Source organism: Macaca fascicularis, chromosome 19, assembly GCF_037993035.2.
Source record: "Macaca fascicularis isolate 582-1 chromosome 19, T2T-MFA8v1.1".
NCBI lineage: Eukaryota > Metazoa > Chordata > Mammalia > Primates > Cercopithecidae > Macaca > Macaca fascicularis.
Window position 1 is genome coordinate 54,380,392 of NC_088393.1, and position 26,200 is coordinate 54,406,591.

The following is a 26,200-nucleotide window of genomic DNA, read 5'->3' on the forward strand; positions in this document are numbered from 1 at the left end:
GCTTTGCGGCATGGCGATGGCGGAGGGCGAGCGGACTGAGTGTGCTGAGCCCCCCCGGGACGAGCACCCGGCTGATGGCGCTCTGAAGCGGGCAGAGGAGCTCAAGACTCAGGCCAATGACTACTTCAAAGGTGCGCCCGCCTAGCAGGGAGGGTGGACAGCGGCTCAGGCCGAGGGTGCCGGGCCCGCGCGGAACCATGGCAACGCGGAGCTGCAGTCTGGGCGCGGGGCAGGCACTACCAAGTGACTGGGCGTGGGGAGGCCCAGGATGGCGCTACCAAGGGGCGACATAGGGGGCTTCGGAGAGTGATACATAGGAGTGGCGTGCGGAGCGGGTGCTACTCAGTGGAGAGACTGAGGAGGGCGTCACCAATTGTGGGGCGAGAGGGGGACTGGAATGAGGGCGCTACCAAACGTGAGGCCTGTAGAGGGCGCTACCAGGCAGTGACATGTGGTGGGGGAGTGAGTGATGGCGCTACCAAGTGGGGAGTCCTGGGGTGGGTGCCGCCAACTGGGGAGTAGAGGAGGGACAGTCCCAATAGAGGCGGCAATCGTGGGGGTGGGGAATGGATCATTAGATGGGCGGAACAAGGAAGTAGGAGATTTGGGCTGACCGAGGAAAAGGAATGTGATGGTGGGGGCCTTGGGAGTAGGGGTGGGGATCCCCAAGAATAGTGTCACTTAGAATATTGAGAAAGAGTCAAGTGTGGGGCACCCATTCATTCATTAATTCAACAAATATTTATTGAGTACCTGTTATGTGCCAAGGACTGTGCTTGACTCTAGGGATATAGCAGTGAAGGAGAGAGATGTGGTCCTGTCCTTAGCTTGTAATTTTGCAGGTGAACCAGACGTGAAAAAAAAAAAAACATGTAAATAAGTAAAATACTTAAATTGTGATGAGTGCTTTGAAAGCAAACCAGCAGCGTGATGAAGTAGAGAATAAGGGTTGGAGGCTACTTTAGATAGGGTAGTGGGGGAAGGCCTTACTGAGCAGGAAGCATTTAAGCTGAAACTCACAGAGGAAGAACTGGAGAGGAGTGTTCCAGGGAGTTAAGGCAGCCTGTGCAAAGGCCCTGGGGTGGGGAATGAAAGGACACTGGCATGGCTGGGGCTTTTGCTAGTTAGCGGGAGACCAATAGCAAGATGAGATTAGGACAGAGGGCAGATCATGCAGGGTCTCCCCGAGTCATTGCAAAGAGCAGTTTGGAATTTTTTTTTTTTTTTGAGACGGAGTTTCACTCGTGTTGCCCAGGCCAGAGTGCAATGGCGCAATCTCAGCTCACTGCAACGTCCGCCTCCCTGGTTCAAGTGATTCTCCTGCGTCAGCCTCCCGAGTGGCTGGGATTATAGATGCGCATGCACACCACCATGCCCACCTAATTTTTGTATTTTTAGTGGAGACGGGGTTTCGCTGTGTTGGCCAGGCTGGTCTCGAAACCCTGACCACAGGTGATCCGCCCACCTCAGCCTCTCAAAGTGGTGGGATTACAGGCGTGAGCCACCACTCCTGGCCCTACAGGAGGACACACTGAGTAAGTAAATGGCACAGTCTGGACTGGAGAAGAATTTGGGTGTGATCAAACTATGGTTGGGAATGGATGAGATAATCTAGTAAGAGGGTCTAGAGAGGGGACTTAGGACAGATCCCGAGTGGAAGAGGGGGAGGCTAAGGAGGACCGCTTAGTGAGGTGGAAAGGAAGCCAGGAAAGGTGTCGGGAAGGCGGAGAGAAGAGAGCGCTTATAGAACAAGGAGCTGGTGCCCTGAGTCCGATGCTGCCAAGGCGAGCACTGGCCATTGGCTTTGGCTCCGTGGATGCTGATGGTGATGTTGACAGGAGCAGTTGTTGGGGAATGACGGGGCTGGTGCAGCCAAGAGGGCGCTGAAGAGTGAATGGGAAGGGAGGGAGTGGAGAGAGCAAATGTTAAGTGTTAGGAGTATTGGTTCTGAAGAAGAGTGGAGAAATGGGGGAGGGTGGTAAGAAGTGAACGTGCGCAGGAGTTCAAGAGCAGCCTGGCCAACATGGTGAAACGTCGTCTCTACTAAAAAATTAGTCGGGTGTGGTGGCACACACCTGTAGTCCCAGCTACTGGGGAGGCTGAGGCAGGAGAATCGCTTGAACCTGGGAGGCAGAGGCTGCAGTGAACCAAGATCACGTCACTGCATTCTAGACTGGGCAACAGACAGAAAAAAAAAAAAAAAAACAACATGCAGTGTCAGGGGAAGATGGATTTTTTGTAAGGATGGAAGAGAGTAGAGTCCAGTAGAGATGGAGAATTGATTCTGCATGTGAGAGGGGAGACTTGCAGCAGCAAAACCCTGGAGAAGGTGGAGGTGGAAAGGATCTGGACCCCTGGAAAAGAGTTGGCCTCCAGCAGGAGCAGAAGCAAAGTATGGAGAAGTTTGATCTGGTGGGAGCCATGAGAGGGAGGTAGGACCAGTGAGAGATGAGGCCAGAGGTAGAACCTTGGAAGTCAGATTGGGGAATGTGGGTGTCATCCTGAGGGTGGTCGATGCCATGGGATGTTTCAAGAGTGGGGTGCCGTGGTTCAGTTACCATTCAGAAAAGATCCCTGGCTGCCATGCAGAGACTGGACTCCAGGGTAAGACAGGAAGGAGGCTAGATTAGTGGACAGGTGAGGGGTGGTGATCGCCAACCAGGCTGGAGGGACAGAAATAGATTCAAGAAGTGTTTCAGAGAGGAAGTGAGAGTGGCTGCCTGGAGAGAGGGTAGACGGTACTCCAGGCAGAAAAAAAAAAAAAACAGGTGGCAAAGGCCCAAAGGTGAGCGGAACCTGGCATGGAGGCCGTGAGTAGGAGGCTGGAGGAGGTTACGATGAAGCTGCGGGGAGCAGATTGCGCAGGGCTGTGGGAAGGAGGCAGGGCTTTCTGGGGTGGGGTGGTGGGGGGATGGGGCTCTGGGGAGCCCTGGGAGGTTCTGAGTAGGGAAAGGACACGGTCAGGTTTGTGCTTTAGGGACACCCCTCTGGTGGGGCAGGAGAAGAGACTGTGAGGCCAGGTAGAGGCTGAGCCAAGAACCTGGGTAGGAGAGGCCAGGCCAGGGCTGGGTGGGGCTGGAGGGTTAGAAGGGAGTGGCTGGATCTGAGAAATGTTCAGGAGGCTGACTTGGCAAAAGAAGCGAAGTGACTGCCAGGCTTTGGGAGCTGAGGGATCGGGAGGAGTCCTGGATGAGGCTCAGTCTCAGCTGGGTGATGGGGTGGAAGCTGGACTTCCCTGTGATGGGAGCAGCCTGCATGAGGGTTGCTGCTCAGGCCGTGTCAGAATTCTGGGCCACAGCTGCCATTGGGAGGAGCCCGTTGTCCCCCAGGACCTGGGATCCAGGCTCTCAGGAGTCCTGGGGCTGGGCAGGCAGCCAGAGGGGCCTGGCACTGAGCTGTTACAGAGGAGAACGGCCCTGCTGGCCCAGGCCCCTCGCTGTCTGGCAGGCAGTAGCAGGCACAGCGCCCCAGGCTCCAGGGCTGTGGGAATAGCAATAAAAAGAATAATTACAGTTCACCTTAATTGAGCCTTGTGGTGGCCAGGTACTACACCGTGGGGTTTAATCCTGCCCGGAGGCTGGGAGATGGCTAGGAGTGGCCCTGTTTATTTTATAAAGGAAGCAAGGCTCAGAGAAGTGAAACCACTTGCCCAAGGTCAGAGTGTGTGAGCAGCGGGGCCCGGATATCCCCTTCCTCGCCACGTGCTTGGCTCCCATGTTCAGCTTCCTCCCAGAGCCATACTGGCCCTGTTGAGGAGAAGAGGGGCCCCAGCAGGGAGAAGAGAGGTCCCGGGGCTCAGAGGACTGTCCCCTCAACTGTGGCTGATTGCTCTGTAAGTTCAGGCCTATTCCAGAAATCCTGGGGGCAGAGCCGGGTCCCCGTCTCAGGTCTGAGTCAAAGGGAAGTGTCTCAACTGTCTTCCCCTCTCTCTGGGCCTCCGTGCCCTGCTTCTGTAAAATCGGGGGTGGGGGCTTACGCTTAACCCCTAAAGAGGCTCCAGGTCTAAGAGCTTGTGGGGAGGGAGCAGGCCACGGTTGAGAGCTCAGGCTGCCTGGGTTCAAACCCTGTGTCTTTCTCTACATGGTTGATGACACCTGGACAAATGATTTAACCTCTCTGGGCCTCTGTTTCCTTGCATCTAAAATGGGGAATGTCTTGAGGCTTAAATATGATCCTGTTTGTAAAGCACATAGAACAGGGCCAGGATATGGCATGTGGGTCGACCCGTGGAGTACTGGCTCCTCCCATTTCCTCTTCTTCCCTTCACTTCTTCCCTTCATTTAGTCACTCATGCATTCACTTCTTTTGCCCGCTTCTTTTGCTGCAGCCAGTTTTCTTTTCTTTTTTTTTTTTTTGAGACGGAGTCTCGCTCTGTCGTCCAGGCTGGAGTGCAGTGGCCGGATCTCAGCTCACTGCAAGCTCCGCCTCCCGGGTTTACGCCCTTCTCCTGCCTCAGCCTCCCGAGTAGCTGGGACTACAGGCACCCGCCACCTCGCCCGGCTAGTTTTTTGTATTTTTTAGTAGAGACGGGGTTTCACCATGTTAGCCAGGATGGTCTCGATCTCCTGACCTCGTGATCCGCCCATCTCAGCCTCCCAAAGTGCTGGGATTACAGGCTTGAGCCACCGCGCCCAGCCGCAGCCAGTTTTCTTACACAAGTTCATAAAACCCTCACAGCCACCCAGTGAGGCAGAGCTCAGAAAGAGGAGGCTGCTTGCCTGCGGCCTCGAGTTAAAGATCTGCAGAGCCGGGTGGCAGGCCCTGAGACTCCAGGCTCCCCTCCCTGTGCCACTGGAGTAACAGCTGCCCCATCAGGAGTGCTGGCCAGGCGGCCTCTGGACCACAGCCAGGAGGCCTGAAGGAGTCCTCGAAGGCTCTGGCATTCCAGGGAGGGTCGGTCAGATCTGGGCTGCCTGGTTCTGCCCTTGCTTGTTTCTGGGAAGTCCCGGGCCCTGCCCTCCTGGGGCTCACAGCTATGGAGGGACACACTCATTACTTAACAGTGACAATGAGAGTGGACAGGGCAGGCACAGGAGAGCCCAGGGACTGGGGCAGCCCAGTCGGGGGCCTGACTCAGCCTGGGGGTAAAGGAGGGCTTCCCGGAGGAGGGGACACGTGAGCCATTTGAAAGATTGCCAGGAGTTAGCCTGGCAAAGAGGATTGTTGTTAGATTGTTGCTTCTCCCTTCTGTAATGTCAGTCCCCATCTCTCTCTGCCTCCCTCCTTCCTTTTCCTCTGGAGCCACTCATGGAGCCTGGGACTCTCTTCTTCCATCTCTTCACCCAGCTGACTCCCATCCTCCAGGTCTCAGCCCTGGTGTCCCCTCTGAGCTGCCCCAACCCTAAACACTGGGCACCACTGTCTGGGGAGGGCAGGGCTGTGGGTCGAAAGACTGTCGGAGTGCTCTTGAGAACATTAAAATGGGAGTGAGGCTGGGGACTCTGTTCAGGGCTGCTGGTAGAAGGACTCTAGGAAACCCCAGTCCACAGGGGGTTCCTCAGTAGCCCAGGGATACCCAGGTAGTAAAAGGCAGAGCTAGGGACTGGGCCCAGGCCACCTGCTCCTGCCTCTGTGCCTGCCCCTGTGCCACGCTGCTGCCCAGAGGTCACCATGGCATGGGGCGTGAAAGTGGGAACCTTTTGGTCTTGGCCTGGCTCAGAAGGCCCGCTTGTCACCCGCTGTGTGACCTTGAGCACAGGCCTTTCCTCCCTGAGCTTCAGTCCCCAGATTTGGAGACAGGGTAATGCCATATCCCCGGGCTTGTGAGAGTTCAGTGAAGGGACCTGTGTACTAAAGCCCTGCATGGCCCTGGTACATCACGGCCCCCAGTGGGGACAAGCCTCTAAGGCTGTGCAAGCCTTGGCTCTCCTGCCTGTCAAATGGGCATGAGGGAGGGATCAAGCCTGGCTCTGCAGGTACAGACAGGGCATTTGACCTTGAGCAAGACCTCCATGGCTTGTCTGTGAGGTGAGCACCAGATGGTCCTTACTCCCGTGGAGACATGAGGATTCCACAGGTCACGATGTAAATGCAGGGCACAGCTGTAGTTCATCTCAAATAAAAATCCGACCTCTGCTTGGCCAGATGTCACATCCTGTCACTCCACACTTAGAACATCAATGTCCAGACCTCGCTGTGGCTGCTCGGGGCCCAGGGATCTGTCCCACCAGCCTCCCTGTCTCATCTGTCCTCCCCCTGCCCACTGTGCCCAGCTGCCCCGGCTCTCACTGGCGCTCAGACAAGGCTCAGCCACCTCTGGGCCTCTGCACCTGCTCTTCTTGCTCTTGGAGTGCTCTTCCCTCGGTCTGCTGCTAGTGCCCAGCTTGGGGCTGGAGGGTTGAGCGGGCGGGTGTGTGGAATCTCTTCAGTCCTGGAGATTGTGGCCGAGAGGACAAGCCCTGAGCTAGGGTGGTTGGGACAGGCAGGAGGGGCAGGCTGCAGAGATGTCTCTGGGCTCAGAGTGGCCCTCAGCTTCCCCGTCTGTGAACAGGGAGACTGGGCGTCACCCAGCCCGGGGCCTGTCCTCGCGGGGTTGGAGCACTGCCTCATGCCTCTTCCTGCATCTCCGCAGCCAAGGACTATGAGAACGCCATCAAGTTCTACAGCCAGGCCATCGAGCTGAACCCCAGCAATGCCATCTACTATGGCAACCGCAGCCTGGCCTACCTGCGCACCGAGTGCTATGGCTACGCACTGGGAGATGCCACGCGGGCCATCGAGCTGGACAAGAAATACATCAAGGGTTATTACCGCCGGGCTGCCAGCAACATGGCACTGGGCAAGTTCCGGGCCGCGCTGCGAGACTACGAGACGGTGAGCTGGGGAGTGGGCCAGGCCTGGCACCTGAGCCAGGCGGATACCGAGGGCCAGGCTGGCGGGGATGGGTGTGAGGAGCCATTCACGCCTCTAGTCACCACTTAGCCAGCCAGCGAGTGCCTGTGGGGCCCTGGGCCCAGGCCACAGCTCTGCTCAGTCATCTCACACTTTGTGACCCTGGGCCAGTTACCCTGCCTCTCTGCACCTTCCTTTCCGCATCTGTGAAATGAGGAGAACGAGAGGATCAGCCTGAAGGGCAGCTGTGAGGAAAAGTGAGCTTCTGCTTTTCACATGAGTAGACCAGTACCCGGCGCAGGGTCGCGTCCTGTGATGGTTCACCTGATGGTGACTGTCATTGTTAGTGCCGGTGCTGGACAGGAGCCACACAGCCTCCCTTCTTCTGGTAGAGCTTGTCTTTCAGGGGCAGGCAGAAAACCCACCGCTGAATAGGTTAGCAAAATAATTGCAGATGAGGATCTGCACTTCGAAGGAAAGAGGAAGGGAAGTCGGGCGCGGTGGCTCACGACAGTAATCCCAGCACTTTGGGAGGCCAGAGTGGGAGGATTGCTTGAGCCCAGGAGTTTAAGACAAGCCTGGGCCACATGGGGAGGAGACCTCATCTCTACAAAAAATACAAAAATAAACCAAACGTGGTGGCACACACTTTTAGTCCCAGCTACTCAGGAGGCTGAGGCAAGAGGATCACTTGAGCCCAGGAGCTCAAGGCTGCAGTGAGCTGTGCTCTCACCACTGCACTCTAGCCTGGGGGACACAGTGAGACCCTGTCTCAAAAAAAAAAAAAAAGAAAAAACAGGAAGGGTGATAACGCTGCCAGGGACAGCAAGCGGGATGTGTGTGATATGCTGATGAGGGAGGGGACCTAGGGCACAGTGAGAATTCTCTAGTGCCCTCAGCCACCTGATGAAAATCCTGATGCGTGAGGCCCTGCAGAGCGAGCGCACACCTTCACACCAGGTATGCTCTGCACCTTCCTTCAGGGAGGCTGGCTGAATCATCGCAGCACCCTGGGACGTGGGAACTGGGATTACTCCCCTTGCACGGATGAGGAAACTGAGCCCCTAAGGGGTGAAGTCACCTGCCCATCTGGTTAGCGGCAGAGCTGGGATTTGAACCCAGGAGGTCTGGCCCTCAGGGCCTTGTCTCTCCCACCTCAGAGTTCGCTCCCTGAGATGGGGACGTGTGTTTGTCCTGCGCGTGGGGACGGTGCAGCAGGGGCTGTGTGTCTTGTGTGTCGAGAGGATTGTTATCCTGCCGCCACACACAGACACTTCACTCCCTCCTTCGGTTGCAGCCATCACACTTGGAGCTGCTTCTGTCATGTAGGGAGGGGCAACCAGGGAGCTGGGAGCCATGAGTCTGCAGTTGGTGTGGGGCTGAGAATCATGAGTCTGCAGTCGGTGGAGCCAGCTCAGATGACTGGACCGGCTATTGGCCGCTGGGGTGGAGGGTGGACTTCAAGCCAGGTGAAGCCTTGAGCCAAACATGGGGCTAGGGGACACGTGTTAGGATGGGGGCAGAGATGTGGCGGGGGGTTAGGGTGACACCTAGAAGGGTTGGAGCAGGGACAGCAGAGCAGAGGCCTTCCCAACTTGGGCTCTCAAGCCATTCTTGACCAAGCCCCTCCCTCATTGTCTCTTGGTGTCCTCATCTAGAAAATGGTGACGGGAGGAGTGGCCACCTCTGGGTGGCAGTGGCTGTGATGACGTGGTTGAGTAAAGGTCACGAGCTGCAGGGCTCAGTAATGAGTAACCAAGAAGGACAGTCGGTGTTGGGTTGGGGCAGGGCTCCAGGTGAGAAGGGGGCCTGGGGAGACAGTGGGGCAGAAGAGAGGAGCCCCAAGGACAGGTTTCGGGCAGGGTCTTCGTCGCATGTGGGGCTGCAGGAGCGTCTTTCCCCAGGGTAAGGAGCAGGAGCTCTTTTCAAGGCTCTGGCCCAGTCTAGGGCCCAAGCCCGCATACTCCCTGAGGCTGGACTGGTTGGCTTCAGCCATCTTGTGGGTATGCCACGTCTGAGCTATGTCCCAGGCCTGGCAGATGGCAGGGAGGGTTGAGGGGGTGGGGAATTCAGAGCCTTTTACAGAACACCCAGCACCTAAATTGTCATGGCCCATTTCCCCATGGGGGCTCTCCCAGCAGCATTGGGGACCCCCACATGAGCCTGAGGGCTTACCTGTCATCAGGCCATCCACATGCCTGCAGGCCTCCAGCCCTGCTCCCTTCTGCACAATTCTTCAGGCTCCGTGTGCCCTGGGGCAGTTCATCTTCCCAAGACTAGACCTCCTGCTTGCCAGATGCTAGAGTTTCCTGCTGGACCAGGAGCTCGCCAGGGAAGCAGAGCAAACACGTGACCTTGACCTTGGGCAAGGAAGCTCCCCTTAGCCTGAGTTTCCTCAGCTGTCTGCTCACTCTGGGCCCAGCACTGCTGGGAGCCCTTTGTGCACCTGAATTCAGCCTGAATTCAGCCTGAAGCCTAGAGAGGGGATGTCCCTCCTCCAGGGTCACCCAGCAGGGAAGTGGCAGAGCTGAGACTTGAACCCCCAATCCATGCTTGTAACTGTTTCTGGGCCACAATCAGTTGAATAGCTTCAGCACTTTTGTCCTCGTCAAATAGAGAAAAGAAAACGGGTCATTGTTTGGAGCAAATGTGTATAAATATTGTTTTATGGAAATTACTTTTCATTTACACAAGTACAGATGAGTGTTGCGTGTGATACAAAAATCCCTGTTTTACATGTGGGCTGCAGGCAGAGGGTCTGAGGTCACCAGTGCAGGGGCTAGAGGGGCAGGCTCTGGGCTCAGGATGCCTAGGTTCACAGCCAGCTCAGATTGGGTAGCAGCTGCATGGCTCCCAGTGCCTTTTTTCCCAGCCTCAGTGTCCTCATCTGTTAAAGGAGGTGAGAATATAGAAATAACAACCAAAGAGTTTTTTCTTTCTTTGTTTTTTGTTTGAGGCAGTCTTGCTCTGTCGCCCAGGCTGGAGTGCAGTGGCACAAATCTTGGCTCACTGCAACCTCTGCCTCTTGGGTTCAGTGATCCTCCCAGTTCAGCCTCCCAAGTAGCTGGGGCTACAGGTGTGCGCCATCATGCCCAGGTAATTTTTGTAATTTTTGTGGAGATGGGGTTTCACTGTGTCGTCTAGGCTGGTCTCAAACTCGTAGGCTTAAGTAATTTGCCCTCCTTAGCCTCCCAAAGGGCGGGGATTACAAGCATGGGCCACGGTACCCGGCCCCAAAGTGTTTTTTCTTTTCTCTCAGTCAACAATTAACACAGAAAGTTTCTGTGACCACTGGTCACGAAAGGGAGTGGGAGTTTCTCCCTACCGGCAACCAGGCAGTCGATTCTGCAGTGGACACCAGCTGGGTGTTCTCTAATTGAGTCAATTCTGACAGGATCTGTCTAAGAGATTGCATTAGATTCCACAGGTTGAGGACTTAGTCCCCACTTGTCCCCCAGTTCTGATGCTGATCACAAGACCTTATTTTGCCGGTGATTCTGACTGACTGGGTATTAATTAACGTTCCTGTGACCCACTCCTTGGGTTCAGTTAATTTGCTAGGAGAACTCCCTCATAGAATTCAGGGAAACACGTTTACCAGCTTATTATAAAGGCTGCTACAAAGGATACAGATGAGGAGATGCACAGAGCGGCGTGTGGAATGGAGCGCAGAGCTTCCCCGCCCTCTCCTGGAGCACCACCCTTCAGGAACCTCCTTGTGTTCAGCTATTCGGAAGCTCCCTGGACCCAGTCCTTTTGGGTTTTTATGGAAGTTTCATTATGTAGGCTTGATTAATTATACCATTGGCCATTGGTGATCAACTTCACCTGCAGCCCTTCTCCCCTCCCAGAGGTTGGAGGGGGCGCTGAAACATTCCAACCTTACAGTCCCACTTTGATTATTCCAGTGACCAGCCCCCATCCTGAAGCTACGTAGAGGTGGCTAGCCATCAGTCAACACATGAGCATGCAAAAAGGCACATCACTTTGGAGATTGCAAAGATTTTAGGAGTTGTGTGCCAGGAAACAGGACATGATGAATATCAAACCTGTATTTCCCAGTACCACTGGCCACCTGTGGTCTTCAAACACAGTTCCCTTATATCCAAAGAATATGCAACTCAAAAGGTACTACTGGCCGGTTTGTTACTAGAACTCCATTAGGTCATTAATAATTAGTCCATCACATTATATGATTATGTCTCCCAGGCTGAGACCAGTCAGGTTTGCAGGTTTCTATTCAGTCTTGTCAGTTTCCAAAAGCAGGCGTGATCTCAGCACATATATAGCTTCCCCCTTTCAGGCATTAGGTATAATTGAGATTAGAGACAATGTCACCTCTGACTCTGAGCCTCTTTCAAAGTGTTGATGTAATACTGGAGTTTTCTTAATTCATAACTCATTTATTCATTCCTTTACCCTCATAAATGTTCCTCCATCTCTTCATTTATACCTGTTGTCCTGAAGGAAGAAACTGAGGCAAAATTAATATAAGTAGAGATTTTATTTGGACCAAGGTTGAGGACCAGCCTGGGAGCCTCAGGTTATTTTGGGAAGTGCTCTAGAGAACACATAAGCTCAAGCTTTTAAAGACAAAAGGATACATCAGGAGAGGAGTGATTACAAAGGGTGTTTTTCAGGAACTCTCATTAGTTTAAAAAATAACATTGATGAGTAATTGGCTCTACCTTGTTAAATTACAGGGTGTAAGTGATGGTGTCCGTGTATGGCATTGTGAGGTTGATGTGTAGCTGTTTATGGAGTCTTACTCTCAAGTCCACAGAGTCAGTGGCTTCGGGGGATGAGTTTTTCTCAAGGTGGGGAGTGGGACATGACTTCTCCCTCATTCCAGTTCCTCTCTAGGCTCGATCATTTAAAGGGGGTTTGCATTACTCAAGGAAGAGTTTATTTTCTTTCTCATTTTTCCCATTTAGTCAAAATCTTTCTTCTCGAAAGCATTGATCAAAGTCTGAGTGTCAGAGTGTCCCTCGTCACTAGGAAGGCTAACTTTAGGGCAGGCCTGTTCCATGTGGGGGAGGGGGAAGGAGATGGCTCAGTGAGGAATTTTCAGAGTGTCCAGAAACTGAAGTAGGATGGCCTCACAGAGTGGCAAAAAGAAGACCTGAATCAAGTCACTGATTTATACAGCTGCGTCTTGTGTGTTGAATCATCTCTAGTCTTTAGGATACCAGGATTTTCATTTTCTTGGAAGTAAAGCAACAAGATTAGTAATTTAAATAGTAGAAATATAATGCACATAAGGATTATAATGAAAACAAGAATGTATACGCCAGAATGAAAAAAAGAGCCTTTTCCAGTTAGGGAGCCAACTGAACCCATCATGAGGAAAATGAAACCCAGCTTCTGCTTTGGGGACTTACTGTAGCCAAGATAGAATTCAAGATTCAGTACAAACTGCAGGCAAATAATAAAAACCCACAAACAATGGTCAGGGCTAGAATCTCAACACAGATGTGCTACTGAAGCATCGTTTTTCTCTCTCCAGTCCCCCAGTTTTACCAAAGACACTAATAATAGCAGGACCAATTTATTCTCAAAATAAGTGTTATACTTTATTTGCATAAAGTACAGCAGGATTAGTGACTGACCATATAGACTCCTTTTAAGTTGGCTTTTCTGGAAAGTGAGGAATTTCAGATTAGACTTCCCCCCCACCCCCCCGAGATGTAGTTTTCCTCTTGTCGCCCAGGCAGGAGTGCAATGGCGCAATCTCGGCTCATTGCAACTTCCGCCTCCTGGGTTCAAGCGATTCTCCTGCTTCAGCCTCCTGAGTAGCTGGGATTACAGGCACCTGCCACACACCCGGCTAATTTTTTTTTTTTTCAGACGGAGTCTCGCTCTGTCGCCCAGGCTAGAGTGCAGTGGTGTGATCTCGGCTCACTGCAAGCTCCGCCTCCCGGGTTCATGCTATTCTCCTGCCTCAGCCTCCTGAGTAGCTGGGACTACTGACGCCTGCCACCACACCCGGCTAATTTTTTGTATTTTTAGTAGAGACGGGGTTTCACCGTGATAGCCAGGATGGTCTCGATCTTCTGATCTCGTGATCCACCCACCTCAGCCTCCCAAAGTGCTGGGATTACAGGCGTGAGTCACCGCGCGCAGCCACTCACCTGGCTAATTTTTGTTTTTTTTTTTTTTGAGACGGAGTCTCACGCTGTTGCCCAGGCTGGAGTGCAGTGGCGCGATCTCGGCTCACTGCAAGCTCCGCCTCCCGGGTTCCCGCCATTCTCCTGCCTCAGCCTCCTGAGTAGCTGGGACTACAGGCGCCCGCCACCGCGCCCGGCTAATTTTTTGTATTTTTAGTAGAGACGGGGTTTCACTGTGGTCTCGATCTCCTGACCTTGTGATCCGCCCGCCTCGGCCTCCCAAAGTGCTGGGATTACAGGCTTGAGCCACCGCGCCCGGCCTAATTTTTGTGTTTTCACTAGAGACGGGGTTTCACCACGTTGGCCAGGCTGGTCTTGAACTCCTGACCTCAGGTGATCCACCCGCCTCGGCCTCACAGAGTGCTGGGATTACAGGCATGAGCTACTGTGTCCGGCCTTTTTGTTTGTTTTTTAACAGTCTCGCTCTGTCGCCAGGCTGGAGTGCAGTGGTGCAATCTTGGCTTACTGCAGCCTCCACCTCCTGGGTTCAAGCAGTTTTCCTGCCTCACCTCCTGAGTAGCTGGAATTACAGGCATGTGCTACCACGTCCAGCTAATTTTTGTATTTTTAGTAGAGACAGGGTTTCACTATGTTGGCCAGGCTGGTCTTGAACTCGTGACCTATCCACCCACCTCGGCCTCCCAAAGTGCTGGGATTACAGGCATGAGCCACCGCTTCTGACCTAGATTAGACTTTTAAAAGCCTTTTGAAGCTGTAAAGCCAAGCCAAATATTCACCATCAGACTCTGCCTGTACCTTACAAATTAGGTGAATTCCTTCCCGACATCCCAGAATATCTTGAGGTTCCTAGGCCTGTCAGAAAATGACGTTTTTTTTTGAGACAGGTTCTTGCTCTGTCACCCAGGCTGGAGTGCAGTTGCACAATCGTGGCTCACTTGCAGCCTCGACTCTCCAGGCCCAAGCGATACTCTTACCTCAGACTCCCTAGTTGCTGGAACTACAGTCATGTGCCATGAAGCTCAGCTAATTTTTTTATTTTTTTGTAGAAATAGGGTTTCACCATGTTACCCAGGCTGGTCTCGAACTCCTGGGTTCAAGCAGTCTGCCTGCCTCAGCCTCCCAAAGTGCTGGGATTACAGGCTTGAGCCACCAGCAAAATAACAAAGTAACGTTCTTTTTTTTGAGATGGAGTCTCGGAATCTCCCTCTGTCTCTATCACTCTATCACCCAGGCTGGAGTGCAGTGGTGCAATCTTGGCTCACTGCAGCCTCCACTCCCAGGTTCAAGCAGTTCTCCCGTCTCAGCCTCCCTCAGCTGGGATTACAGTTATGCACCAACACGCCCGGCTAATTTTTTTTTGTATTTTTAGTAGAGATGGGGTTTCACCATATTGGCCAGGCTGGTCTCGAACTCCTGACCTTGTGATCCACCTGCCTTGACCTCCCAAAATGCTGGAATTACAGGCATGAGCCACCGTGCCTGGTCCATAACATTCTTTACTTACTGAAAGGTCAGGGACCTTGTAAGGGAACTGTGTAGGTAACAAACCAGGCCACTCTTTTTCCAGGTCGTTGGGTTTATAAAGTCAACCCCAATCTTTGAAAGCAGTCAGGTAATATCTGAAAATATGCTATTCCAGTCAAAAAGCCTTGGTAAAATAACCAGTGTTTTCGGTGTGTCCTGTTACAAAAGGAAACAGATTCTTATTGTTTTGTTATGCAAATAACTATATTGCCATAAAATATATTCATGAATAGTTTGTGAATTCTAGAGAAATCAGATAGAGAGAAAGGTACATGTTTCAATTTTGCTCACCAAAATATACTTTACCCAGCCAGTTGTGGTGGCTCACGCCTGTAATCCCAGCCCTTTGGAAAGCCAAGGCAGGAGAATCACTCAAGTCCAGGCATTCAAGACCAGCCTGGGCAACACAGTGAAACCCTGCCTCTGTTAAAAGAAAGTTATTATTATGTTTTAAAATAAAATAAAAAAGAAATGTAACTGGACTTGGTGGTGCATGCCTGTAATCTCAGCTACTCAGGAGGCTGAGGCATGAGGAGAATTGCTTGAACCTGGGAGGCGGAGGTTGCAGTGAGCCAAGATTGTGACGCTGCACTCCGGCCTGGGCAACAGTGAGACCCTGTCTCAAAAAATTAAAAAAATTTTTGAAAAGAGGAATCAGCACTGTTTCAAACAAAAAGCCGTAAAAACCGTTTCAGTCTTCCATCAGTTCAGGCCTGTGAACAAGTAATTAATTCTCGTTCTACTTGATATTGTATTCATGAACCATCATTTTTTTGTTAGAGTTCTGAAAGTTTTTACCTAGTTCAATGGTATAATCCCCAAAGTTATCAGAAACCAGTATTCAAGAATACTTGTCATGGTCTTTTCTGTGAATTTCCTTGAAGAAGCAGCAAATTTTTGACAGTAGCTGATTGTAAAATAATTTTTTTTTTTTTTTTGAGATGGAGTCTGCTCTGTCGCCTAGGCTGGAGTACAGTGGCGCAATCTCAGCTCACTGCAATCTCTGCCTCTCGGGTTCAAACAATTCTCCTGACTTAGCCTCCCGAGTAGCTGGGACTACAGGCGCATGCTACCACGCCCGGCTAATTTTTGTATTTTTAGTAGAGATGGGGTTTCACCATGTTGGCCAGGATGGTCTTGATCTCCTGACCTTGTGATCTGCCCATCCTCGGCCTTCCAGAGTGCTGGGATTACAGGCGTGAGCCACTGCGCCTGGCCTGTGAATCGTGTTCTTATGTGTCTTGGAATCTCTTATCCCCTTGTGACAGCAGAGTGCTTTAGGTATCAGAGTGACCAGTCCCTTACTCATACCTTCCCGGCTGAGCTAGAGTCCTTACTGGTCTTCTCCTAATGGGAGGCCCTTTAAGACTCCAACACGTCATGCATGGAAAAATGTCCCCATACCTCTGCAAAGTCTCTGGTTGCCTAAAGAATCCAGTGGGTCAGAGGGGTCTATTTTCTCTTCTCTTTGGGGCAAGAAGACTTACCCTCATGCAGCTTAGTTGGAAGCAGCTGCAATTTAAAAAGCATGCTCTTGGCTGGGCGCGGTGGCTCAAGCCTGTAATCCCAGCACTTTGGGAGGCCGAGACGGGCGGATCACAAGGTCAGGAGATCGAGACCATCCTGGCTAACACGGTGAAACCCCATCTCTACTAAAAAATACAAAAAAAAACTAGCCGGGCGAGGTGGCAGGCGCCTGTAGTCCCAGCTACTCGGGAGGCTGAGGCAGGAGAATGGCGTGAACCTGGGAGGCGGAGCTTGCAGTGAGCTGAGATCCGGCCACTGCACTCCAGCCTGGGTGACAGAGCAAGACTCCGTCTCAAAAAAAATAAAAATAAAAAAATAAAAAGCATGCTGTGTAATTTCAGCCCAGAAGTGCAGCCACCAGTACCAGAATGCCAGTGCCATGACCCGGGCCTCCTGCTGTGAAGCAACGGTGGAAAAGGCAGTTTCCTTTGTTCCCCCTGAAACCCCAGTCCCTTGCTTGTAGACAAAGATGGAAACCTTCCTTCTAGAAAAAGAGAGGTAGAAAAAACCACTCAAATAAAGTCTAGACCTCACCTGACAAGAGAGGGGGTCCAGATTCAGGAGCACTCACCCTTTTGCCCCCAGTGAGACCTGTGGAGTTGGAGGAACACAGTGGGTTTGTTCTGGTACTGAGCATCGAGTCCAGGGGCACCCAGTGTCTGAGGGGGTACCTCTGAATCCTGCTCACAGGGCCGGGAAACATTGACATAACTGAGGAAACTGAGGCAGAATTAACATAGAGTTTATTAGGGCCAAGGTTGAGAGAATTGCAGCCCTGGAAACACTTCAGGTTACCTTGGGAAGAGCACTGGAGAACAAGGGAGAGGCTTGAGGGTTTTTGGTTTATTTTTAGAGACAGAATCTCACTCTGTCACCCAGGCTAGAGTGCAGTGGCACTATCATTGCTCACTGCAGCCTCAAATTCCTGGGCTCAAGTGATCCTCCCACCTCAGCGTCCCAAGTAGCTGGGACTGCAGGTGCATGCCACCATGCCTGGCTAATTTTTTTCTTTATTGTAGAGATGGGGTCTTGCTCTGTTCCGCAGGCTGATCTCAAACTGCTGAACTTCTGCCTCAGCCTCCCAAAGTGCTAGGATTACAGGTGTGAGGCACCATGCCTGGCCTGCTTGAGCTTTTAAAGCAAAAAAAGGACAAATGAGAAGAAGGATGATTATAAAAGATGTTTTTCAGGAAATATCATTGGTTTATAAAAATAACATTGATTAATAATTGCCCATCCATTGTGGAACTAGAGGGTGTGAGTTACGGTGTCCTTGGTTCGTGGCCGTCTAGAGTCCACATAGCACGTGGCTTCAGGGGATGAGTACTTCTCTTAAGTGAGGAGTGGGATGAGACTGCTGTCTTATTCCAGTGCCTCTCTGGGTCTGATCATTTAAAGGGGCTCACCAGATAATTTTTCTTTCTCATACCCACCCTTTTGGAAAGGACATTGGAATTGGCCACTGTGCTGGGTCTGGGTTGTAGGCAGCACACTAACCTAGCACATGCCTCCCCTCAGATCACTTCCATTCGGATAGGGTGCAGTTACATAGGTGCGGGACTAGTGGGCTATTTTTACCACCAGGCTATATAACCGCATTCACTGTTAGCCCCAGTTTCGCCAGATGGTGTGAAAGCACAACCCACTCCCATCCGGCCCTTGGGAATTCTGACAGAAGGTTTAAAAACATAGTTACGGTTTCTTAGGAATTACCCCTGCTTCCAGCACTGTAGGTATATACCCTTGGTGCTAGGACCACTACATCAGGTAGGGGAAAGAAAGAGAAATAAAATTTGTAATTACTGTACCAGCGTATTTCTGCCTTGGCTAGAACTGCAGAGTCACACCGACATCTTCCCCAACCCTCTTCCCCAGATTCTGCATGGAACGGTGCAGCTCGGGGAGTTTGAGAAGATGCTGACGGTTTGACTGAAACAGGGATCAGAAGGCGGCCCACCAGGAGTGAGCTGGAGATGCCCGGTCTCTCTTGGGATGGGATTCAAAGGCTTAGGGAAATTGGAATACTTGAGTGGATTTGTCACTTAAAACCCACTCACCCACACTGGAGGGTCCAGAGAACACACGTTTTACCAATACTTTGAGAAGCAGATTTGTGAGGGGGCCCCGGCATCCCTGGTTGCTCCTCTCTGCAGGCTGGACCTTACGGTGGGAACCACGGTCACTCAGTTGTAAAACTTACATGCAGTGGGAACAATTAGATCCAGGAGAGGCAGGGGCCAAGTGTCAGCACTCAGCTGCTGAAGGCAAGATGTCTGTCAGGAACACAGAAGCAAATCCACCATTAGAATAATCTGACTGTTGCGCCCCAGTCGGAGTAAGGGCCTATAGGGGGCCTGGTGATGAATGGAGTTTTAGCTCAGGTCTGACTCTGAGTGGGTTGAGTGGGTCCCTGGACCCGTCCTGTGGTTATTTCCCCCATTCCAGCTGCACAATTGGAATAAGTGTACTCAGCAGCTGGCGGAAAATCCCCACGTGGGTTCCCTAAGCTGTGGAGTAAGGGCCGTTATGGTGGGAAAGGCTAAATGGAAGCCATAGAGCTGCCTCTACCTAGGAAAATTGTAAATCAAAAACAGCAGCACATCCCTGGAGATTGTAGAGATTAGTGCCACCATCAAAGACTTGAAAGATGCAGGGGCGGAGATCTTTACCACATCCCCACTCCGCTCTCCTGTTCGGCCCTGTGCAGAAGACGGCTGCATCCTGGAGAATGGCAGGGGATTATCGTGAGCTCACCAGGTGGTGACCTCAGTTGCAGCTGCCGTACCGTGAGGTTTCATTGCTCGAGCGGGCGAATGCATCTCCTGGACCTGCCGTGCAGCTTCTGATGTGGCAGGTGTCCTTTCTCCATCCCTGTCTGTGAGACCCACCAGAAGCAGTTTGCTTTCAGTTGGCAAGGCCAGCGCCACACCCTCGCTGCCTGCCTCAGGGACATATCCGTCCTTCAGCCCTGGGTCACAGTTTCCCTCACAGGGATCTTTGCTTTTTAAAACATTGTCAGTGAAAATTGTTACTAATTTGTTATCTTTTTGTTTTAATAGCTTTTGGGGTACATGTGGTTTTAGTGACATGGATGAATTGTGTAGTGGCAAAGTCTGAGATTTTAGCGCACCCATCACCCAACTACCGTACACTGTACCCAGAACAGAGATTTTTACCCCTTACCCCCTCTCACCCTGCCCCTTCTAAGTCTCCAGTTTCCATTATACCACTCTGTATGCCTTGCATACCCATAGCTTAGCTCCCACTTACAAGTGAGAACATACGGTGTTTGATTTTCCATTAGTGAGTTATTTCACGTAGAATAACGGCCTCCAACTCCATCCAAGTCTACAAAAGACATTATTTTGCTCTTGTTTTTGGTAGGGTAGTATTCCTTCATGGAGACATTGATCACCCTTCCGTTCTGCAAGCTATCACACTGGTCCACGACACTGATGGCATTTTACTAATTGGACCTAGTGAGCATGAAGCAGCTACTCTGTACTTACTGGTAAGACAGTGTGGAGTGAGGCAGTTCTAATAAACATCCTCTCGTGTATATCCACATGCATAGGTACAGTCATGCATTGCTTAACAACGGGTACTTTTTGAGAAATGTGTTGTTAGGTGATTTCATTGTGTGAGCACCATAGAGTGTGCTTACACAAACCTGGATGTTACAGCTTACTATGTACGCACCTAGGTTAGGTGGCATGGCCGAGTGCTCCTAGGCTACACGCCTGTACAGCATGTTACTGTGCTGAGTGCTGCGGCAGCTGTAGCACAACGGTAAGTATTTGTGCATCTGAACGTAGAAAGGGGATAAAATAGGGCCGGGCGCGGTGGCTCATGCCTGTAATCCCAGCACTTTGGGAGGCCAAGGTGGGTGGATCACAAGGTCAGGAGATCAAGACCATCCTGGCTAACACGGTGAAACCCCGTCTCTACTAAAAATACAAAAAATTAGCCAGTCGTGGTGGCGGGCGCCTGTAGTCCCAGCTACTCTGGAGGCTGAGGCAGGAGAATGGCGTGAACCTGGGAGGCGGAGCTTGCAGTGAGCTAAGATCACACCCCTGCAGTCCAGCCTGGGCAACACAGCGAGACTCTGTCTCAAAAAAAAAAAAAAAAAAAGATAAAATAGGCCGGACACAGTGGCTCATGCCTATAATCCCAGCACTTTGGGAGTCTGAGGCAGGCAGATCACAAGTTCAGGAGTTCAGGACCGGCCTGGCCAACATGGTGAAATCCCATCTCTACTAAAAATACAAAAATTAACCAGGCGTGGTGGCGGGTGCCTGTAATCCCAGCTACTTGGGAGGCTGAGTCGGGAGAATTGCTTGAACTTGGGAGGCGGAGGTTGCAGTGAGCCAAGATCAAGCCGTTGCACTCCAGCCTGGCAACAGAGCAAGAGTCCGTCTCAAAAAAAAAAAAAAGAAAAAAAAGAAAGAAAAAGATAAAATCTAGTACACGTGTTGAGGGCGCTTACCATGAATAGAGCTTCTAGGACTGGAAATTTCTCTGGGTGAGTCAGTGCATGAGTGGTGAGTGAATGTAAGGTTAGGACAGTACTGTATATGTCTGTAGGCTTCATAAACACTGTACACTAGATTCTACTAAAATTTATTTTTTTAAAAGTTTTGGTTCTTCAATAATAACCTAGTTTACTGTAACTTACTTTATAAACTTTTTAATTTTTTAAAACTTTCTCACTTTGTTGTAATAACACTTAAAACACAGATGTACAGCTGTACAAAAATACTTACTTTATATCCTTATTCTGTAAGCTTTTTTCTGTTGAAAAAAAATTTCTTCTGCTTTTTAAACTTTTTTGTTAAAAACGAAGACACGAACACAGACATTAGCCTACACAGCCTACACAGGGTCAGGAGATCAATATCACTGTCTCCCGCCTCCACACCCCGTCCCACTGGAAGGTCCTCTGGGGCTGTCATACGCATGGAGCTGTCATCTAGGGTGACAGTGCCTTCTGGATAGCCCTGAAGGACCTGCGTGAGGCCCTTGAGAAGGTGGTGGTGTTTTCAGAAAAATGTCCATGGTGGTTTGCTTGGCTTCTGTTTTTATCATGGATTTGTGTGAGTCATGGCGTTGCGCTAAGACACTCCTATGGCTGCGCTGTCACTAGGCAGTAGGACTATTTCAGCATGTTTATCTTCTGGGGCCACACTCGTATATGCGGGCCATTGTTGACTGAAACGTCATTATACAGCTCATGACTGTATATGTGTCTCTTGCTCTGTCGCCCAGACTGGAGTGCAGTGGCGCGATCTCAGCTCACTGTAAGCTCCGCCTCCTGGGTTCACGCCATTCTCCTGCTGAGCCTCCCGAGTAGTGGGGACTACAGGTGCCCGCCACCACACCCGGCTAATTTTTTTGTGTTTTTTTAGTAGAGATGGGGTTTCACCAAGTTAACCAGGATGATCTCGATCTCCTGACCTCATGATCCACCGGCCTCAGCCTCCCAAAGTGCCGGGATTACAGGCGTGAGTCACCGCGCCTGGCCCGTGTGTGTGTCTCTCTCTTACTGGTTCTGTCTCTCTGAAGAACCCTGACTCGCATGATGGATCTGCCCCTCATTGGGTCCTTTTCCAGAAGACACACCTGTGTTCTTCTTTCCTGTCTATGCTGGAACTTGGGTGCAGACCTAGGCCAGATCTGGGGACTCCTTCTGCGCTCCCTAACCCTTCCTGGGATCTCCTGGTTTTTGTTCTGTGGCTTTGGGTTCCTTACAGCAGAGTCCAGCACAGTCAGTTAGAAATGCCTGGTGCCTTGCAAGCGGATACTGGTGCCTGTACACCTGCAGCATGGATCTGTGAAAGTAACAGGAATTGTCACAACCGCTGTTTAATCCAGCACTCGCCATGGCCCAGGTTGTGACCTTCATGCAGTAATAACTCATTTCATCTTCACAGCTATCCTGCACAATGGAGACTTTCTTTATCCCTGGTTTATAGGTGAGGAAACCAAGGCCCAGAGGGTAGTTCCCTCCACTGAGGTTGCACAGCCAGGAGCTGGCAGCTGTGTCCCAGAGTCAGGCCGTAAGCAGGGCATGCGCAGCGGGTCCGAGTTTCTTGGCACAGCACTCACCCTTAGCTCAGGCAGTGCACCCTGGTGCTCTCTCCTCTGACTTACTATCCAGAGAATGCTGGGTGTAACTTGCCAGACTCATTCACCAGAAACTAACCCCTAGGGTGAAAACCATCATGTCAGGCTTCAGGCTGTCCCTGGGCAGCAGCATTTCCTGCCCTGGAAACCTGACTTCCCCCAGCTGCCTGCATGCCTCAGGCGGGCACGGCTCCCATCTGGGCTGCAGCTCATTGTCTGCATGTTGGAGATACTCAGAATGCCCTGTTACACCTTGTACTGTGGGTCCGCTCCACGTGGGATTTGATGCTGCTCTATCATCCCTCACCCTCAGTTTTAAAACCCAAGCAGTTCTGAAGAACAGTTCTGCTAAGTTTGGGCAACTCATTCAGTGGCAAAACCTGACCTGAACTACGAAGAAGCTGCTGGTGGTCTTGGTTCCTCTCCAGTGGCATGTCTGGGGGTTTTGCTGCAGAAATGGCATGTGTGTACGTGTGATTGCTAGGTACTGCCCTGGACCTGCTGGGGGTGTCCTGTGATAGAGCATGTACACCAAATCGTGGGGGTTTTTTTGGTTTTGTTTTGTTTTGGGATTTTTGGAGACAGAATCTCACTGTGTTACCCAGGCTGGAGTGTGATGGCACCATCATGACTCACTGCGGCCTTACCTGGGCTCAAGCAATCTTTCCGCCTCTGCCCCCCAAAGTAGCTGGGACTACAGGCGTGCACCACCACACCTGGCTAACTTTTTTTTTTTTCTAGAGACAGGACTCACTATGTTGTCCAGGCTGGTCTTGAACTCCTGAGCTCAAGTGACCTCCCATCTCAGCCTCCCACAGTGCTGGGATTATAGGCATGAGCCACCGCACCCAACCATCCACCAAATCACTTTACTAAAATCCAAAAAAATTCCCAATCCCCAAATACATGCAGCCCCCAGGGCTTCTTCCGGGATTGTGAACCTGTGTTACCATTTCACCAGCTCCAGACATCATTACCCATGAGTACTCCCCACTGAAGGTAATGCTTTTAGAAACAACTTGTTTACTTAGCACTGTGGATTCACATGCAGTTGTAAGAAGTAATGCAGAAATCCCAGTTTTCCCTAAAGGTGTATCTGGCATAACTACATAAATATCACAGTCAGAATACTGACCTTGATACAATCCAAATGCCACTTCTTTAAAAAAGAAAAGTTCCATGTGAAGTTCTGACTCAGTGGGCCTTCAGGAGCTGAGTCCCCTCTGGTCTGGAGTGAATGACCTTCCCTAGGAGCAGGAGCCCAGCAGGGCATCTTCACTGTCCCAGCTAGACCTCGCACGTCGCAGCAGCTGCAGTAGCAGCGGGCCTTGGGATGAGCACTTGCCTGCTGCCACCTGGCATTAAGTTCTCACAACAGCCCTCCAAGGGGTGCTGGCACCACCCCTACTTTCTAGAAACTGAGGGAGGCTTGAGATGTGAGGCCACCTGCCCTGGCAGGCCTGGATTCAGACCCAGGAGGCATAGTCCCAGAGCCCGCGCTCATAACCACTGCCCCACGCTGCCTCCCTGGAGGGCGTGCAGTGTGCCCTGAGGCCTAAGCAGGGGAGGTGGCAGAAGGGGAGCCCCTCCCAGCGTGCATGGCAGAAATCAGGAGCCTGGACTTTGGCGCAGGTTAGCCTGGAAGAGAAGGGAATCCTGGCTTCTGGGTGGGCAACTTCACCTCCCCGGGCCTTGGTTTTCTGTCTGTCAGATGAGGATTGTGAAAACACTGCCATGTAGAGGTGCAGGGAGGATAAATGAGCAAGTGAATTGCTCACACGGTATTAGGCGCATAGTCAGTGCTCCAGAAGTGAGCTGTGTATTATTACTGCTTCCGCTGCCCCTGTTGCTATTCCCACTCCCTTTCTCCTGCCTGCACTGTTATTGTTTGCCTTCATCTTCCTTCCTAGCCCGCCCGCCCCCGGAGAATAGGAGAATAGGAGACTGGCGGGGAGGAAATGCTCAGTCACTCATTCATTTGTTTGGAGAAAGAGGGGAAGGGAAATTCATTCACTGCTGCAAGCACAGCTATGGCTGAGCCTCAGCCCTGCCCTCACAGGGCCCCCTTCCAGTGCGGTGGACAGACCGGTTCCCAGCAGGGCTCATGGCTGGAACAAGGGAGCCCAGGGGCCTTTGGGAGCCCAGAGAGGTTGCCTGACCCAGCCTCTGGGGCTTCCTAGAGGAGGGGACAGTGGGGCTGAGACCTGGAGGAGGAGGTGGAGGTGCGAATGAGGTGCTCCGGGCAGGGGCAGCCTGCACAAAGGCCCGGAGCCAGCACGCTGGGGACATGAGTGGTCTGGCTGGGAGGTATAGAGGGGTGGGAGGAGCCGCATGGGCCAGGACACATGCTGATTTGGACACCAGCCGGGTGTGCGCACATAACCGCTCCCCATTGGGAAGGATGCCAGGGGCTGCCTGGTGCTATCTTCCTCCCCTGCCTTACACCCACCCACAGCCCAGGTGGAGCTGCCTGGCAGGGTGCCCTGGGCCTGCCCAGACAGGGAGGAAGCCGTGGCCTGCTAGGCATGGGCTCTTCTCACCCCGCTTGACACACACACCTGTTCCCAGCGTGGATGAGCCTCACCCCTCACCTCTGTCACACCAGCCTGCAGGGGTCAGTGGGTGTCTCTGGAGGTTTCTGACTCACACTGCCAGGCTTTCCACCAGAGGCCACCCCTGCTCCTTGAGGGCCGGCCCTGGGGCCTCCCAGTCTGTCCTCTGGCACAGGAGCTGTGGGGGTCCGCTCCTGGGGAGGCTAAGGCTGGTGGGCAGGTCAGACAGGGTCTACATGACTAAACTGAGACTCAGAGAGGTGAAGTCACTTGCCCAAAGTCACACGGCAAGTAAGTAGCAGAGCCAGGATCCGAATCCAGCTCCCAAATCCAGTCTGCTTTTCAGGTTAGAAGATCCGAGTTTGCAGGAATTGGAGTAAATAAGATGGGGAGAGGGGAGAGGATAGGGCTCCCTTCACTGGGAACTTGCTCTGTCCCAAAGCCGAGCGCCCCACGCCTATCATCTGATCTGGTCATCAGCGCAGCAGCCCCAGAGCGGGGACCGTGAAGAGCAGTGGGCGCCAACGTGGAGTTTCCTTTCACCTGGCACCACTGTGCAGAGTTCACAAGATTCACCCGTGCAGCTCTCACCGCGGCCTTCTGAGGGAGACACGGTTCTCAGTCCCACCTCAGAGGGAAACTGAGCCACAGAAGCAGACTCACCTGCCTGAGGTCACCCAACTCATGACCTACAGAGCTGGGATTTGAACCCAGTGTCCGGGATCTGTGACCCTCAGTTCCTCTCTTCAGTGGACAAAACAGGGAAATCCTTTGTCCCAGGCCTCCCCAGAGGGTGAGCAAGAGAAGTGACAGCACTCAGTGTTGCTGCCCGCCTGCCCCTGCTGCGTGCCAGGCCTTGTGTGTTACTTATTACTTCCCACAGCCCTGGCAGGGGAGCCCTGTGTCACCTCCCTGTTAGAGATGAGGTAACCTGGGCTTGGGGAGCCCATGTCGTCCAGCAAGTCATTGGCCCTTTGCGGGCCCTTCCTCTCATCCTCCTGCCGCCTTGGTAGTCACGATAGTAGCATCAGGACATGTGCTTGGGACGTCGCTCGCCCCACAGGGATTCTTACAGGGCACCCTGAGCCCATAACCCTCAGACAGGCAGTTGTTTGATTTTAGCGCACTCTTGGCTAAGATTGATGAAGTGCACCCGTGCGGGCAGCTTTGCTGTACCCAGTTTTGGGGTGCAGAAATCAAGGCTCAGAGGTTAAACATGTCCAGGGTTGCACCGTCAGCACCTGGCGCCCAGGCGGTCTGACTTCCGTGTTCATGGAACCCAGGGCTGGGCAGCCTGGGGGCAGCCGCTGTACCCCCACCTCAGCCTCAGCGTGCACACTCCTTCCCTCCCCACCAGGTTGTCAAGGTGAAGCCCCACGACAAGGACGCCAAAATGAAATACCAGGAGTGCAACAAGATCGTGAAGCAGAAGGCCTTTGAGCGGGCCATCGCGGGCGACGAGCACAAGCGCTCCGTGGTGGACTCACTGGACATCGAGAGCATGAGTGAGTCGGG

The 26,200-nt window shown here is 52.2% G+C and overlaps 1 protein-coding gene across 2 annotated transcripts in view; it reads left to right on the forward strand.

Annotated features, from left to right (window-relative positions):
* Positions 1-26,200, forward strand: part of PPP5C (protein phosphatase 5 catalytic subunit) — a 41,368-nt gene continuing 15,168 nt past the window's right edge. The window contains exons 1-3 of one of the 2 annotated variants that reach the window (XM_045380677.2): positions 1-131; positions 6,572-6,813; positions 26,043-26,190. In XM_045380677.2, coding sequence (XP_045236612.1) covers positions 11-131; positions 6,572-6,813; positions 26,043-26,190 — 511 coding nt within the window. In that variant the 5' untranslated portion in view covers positions 1-10. Of the gene's footprint in view, positions 132-3,731; positions 3,833-6,571; positions 6,814-26,042; positions 26,191-26,200 lie in introns of those variants that run through there. The other variant, XM_074023971.1, reaches the window with a different exon arrangement.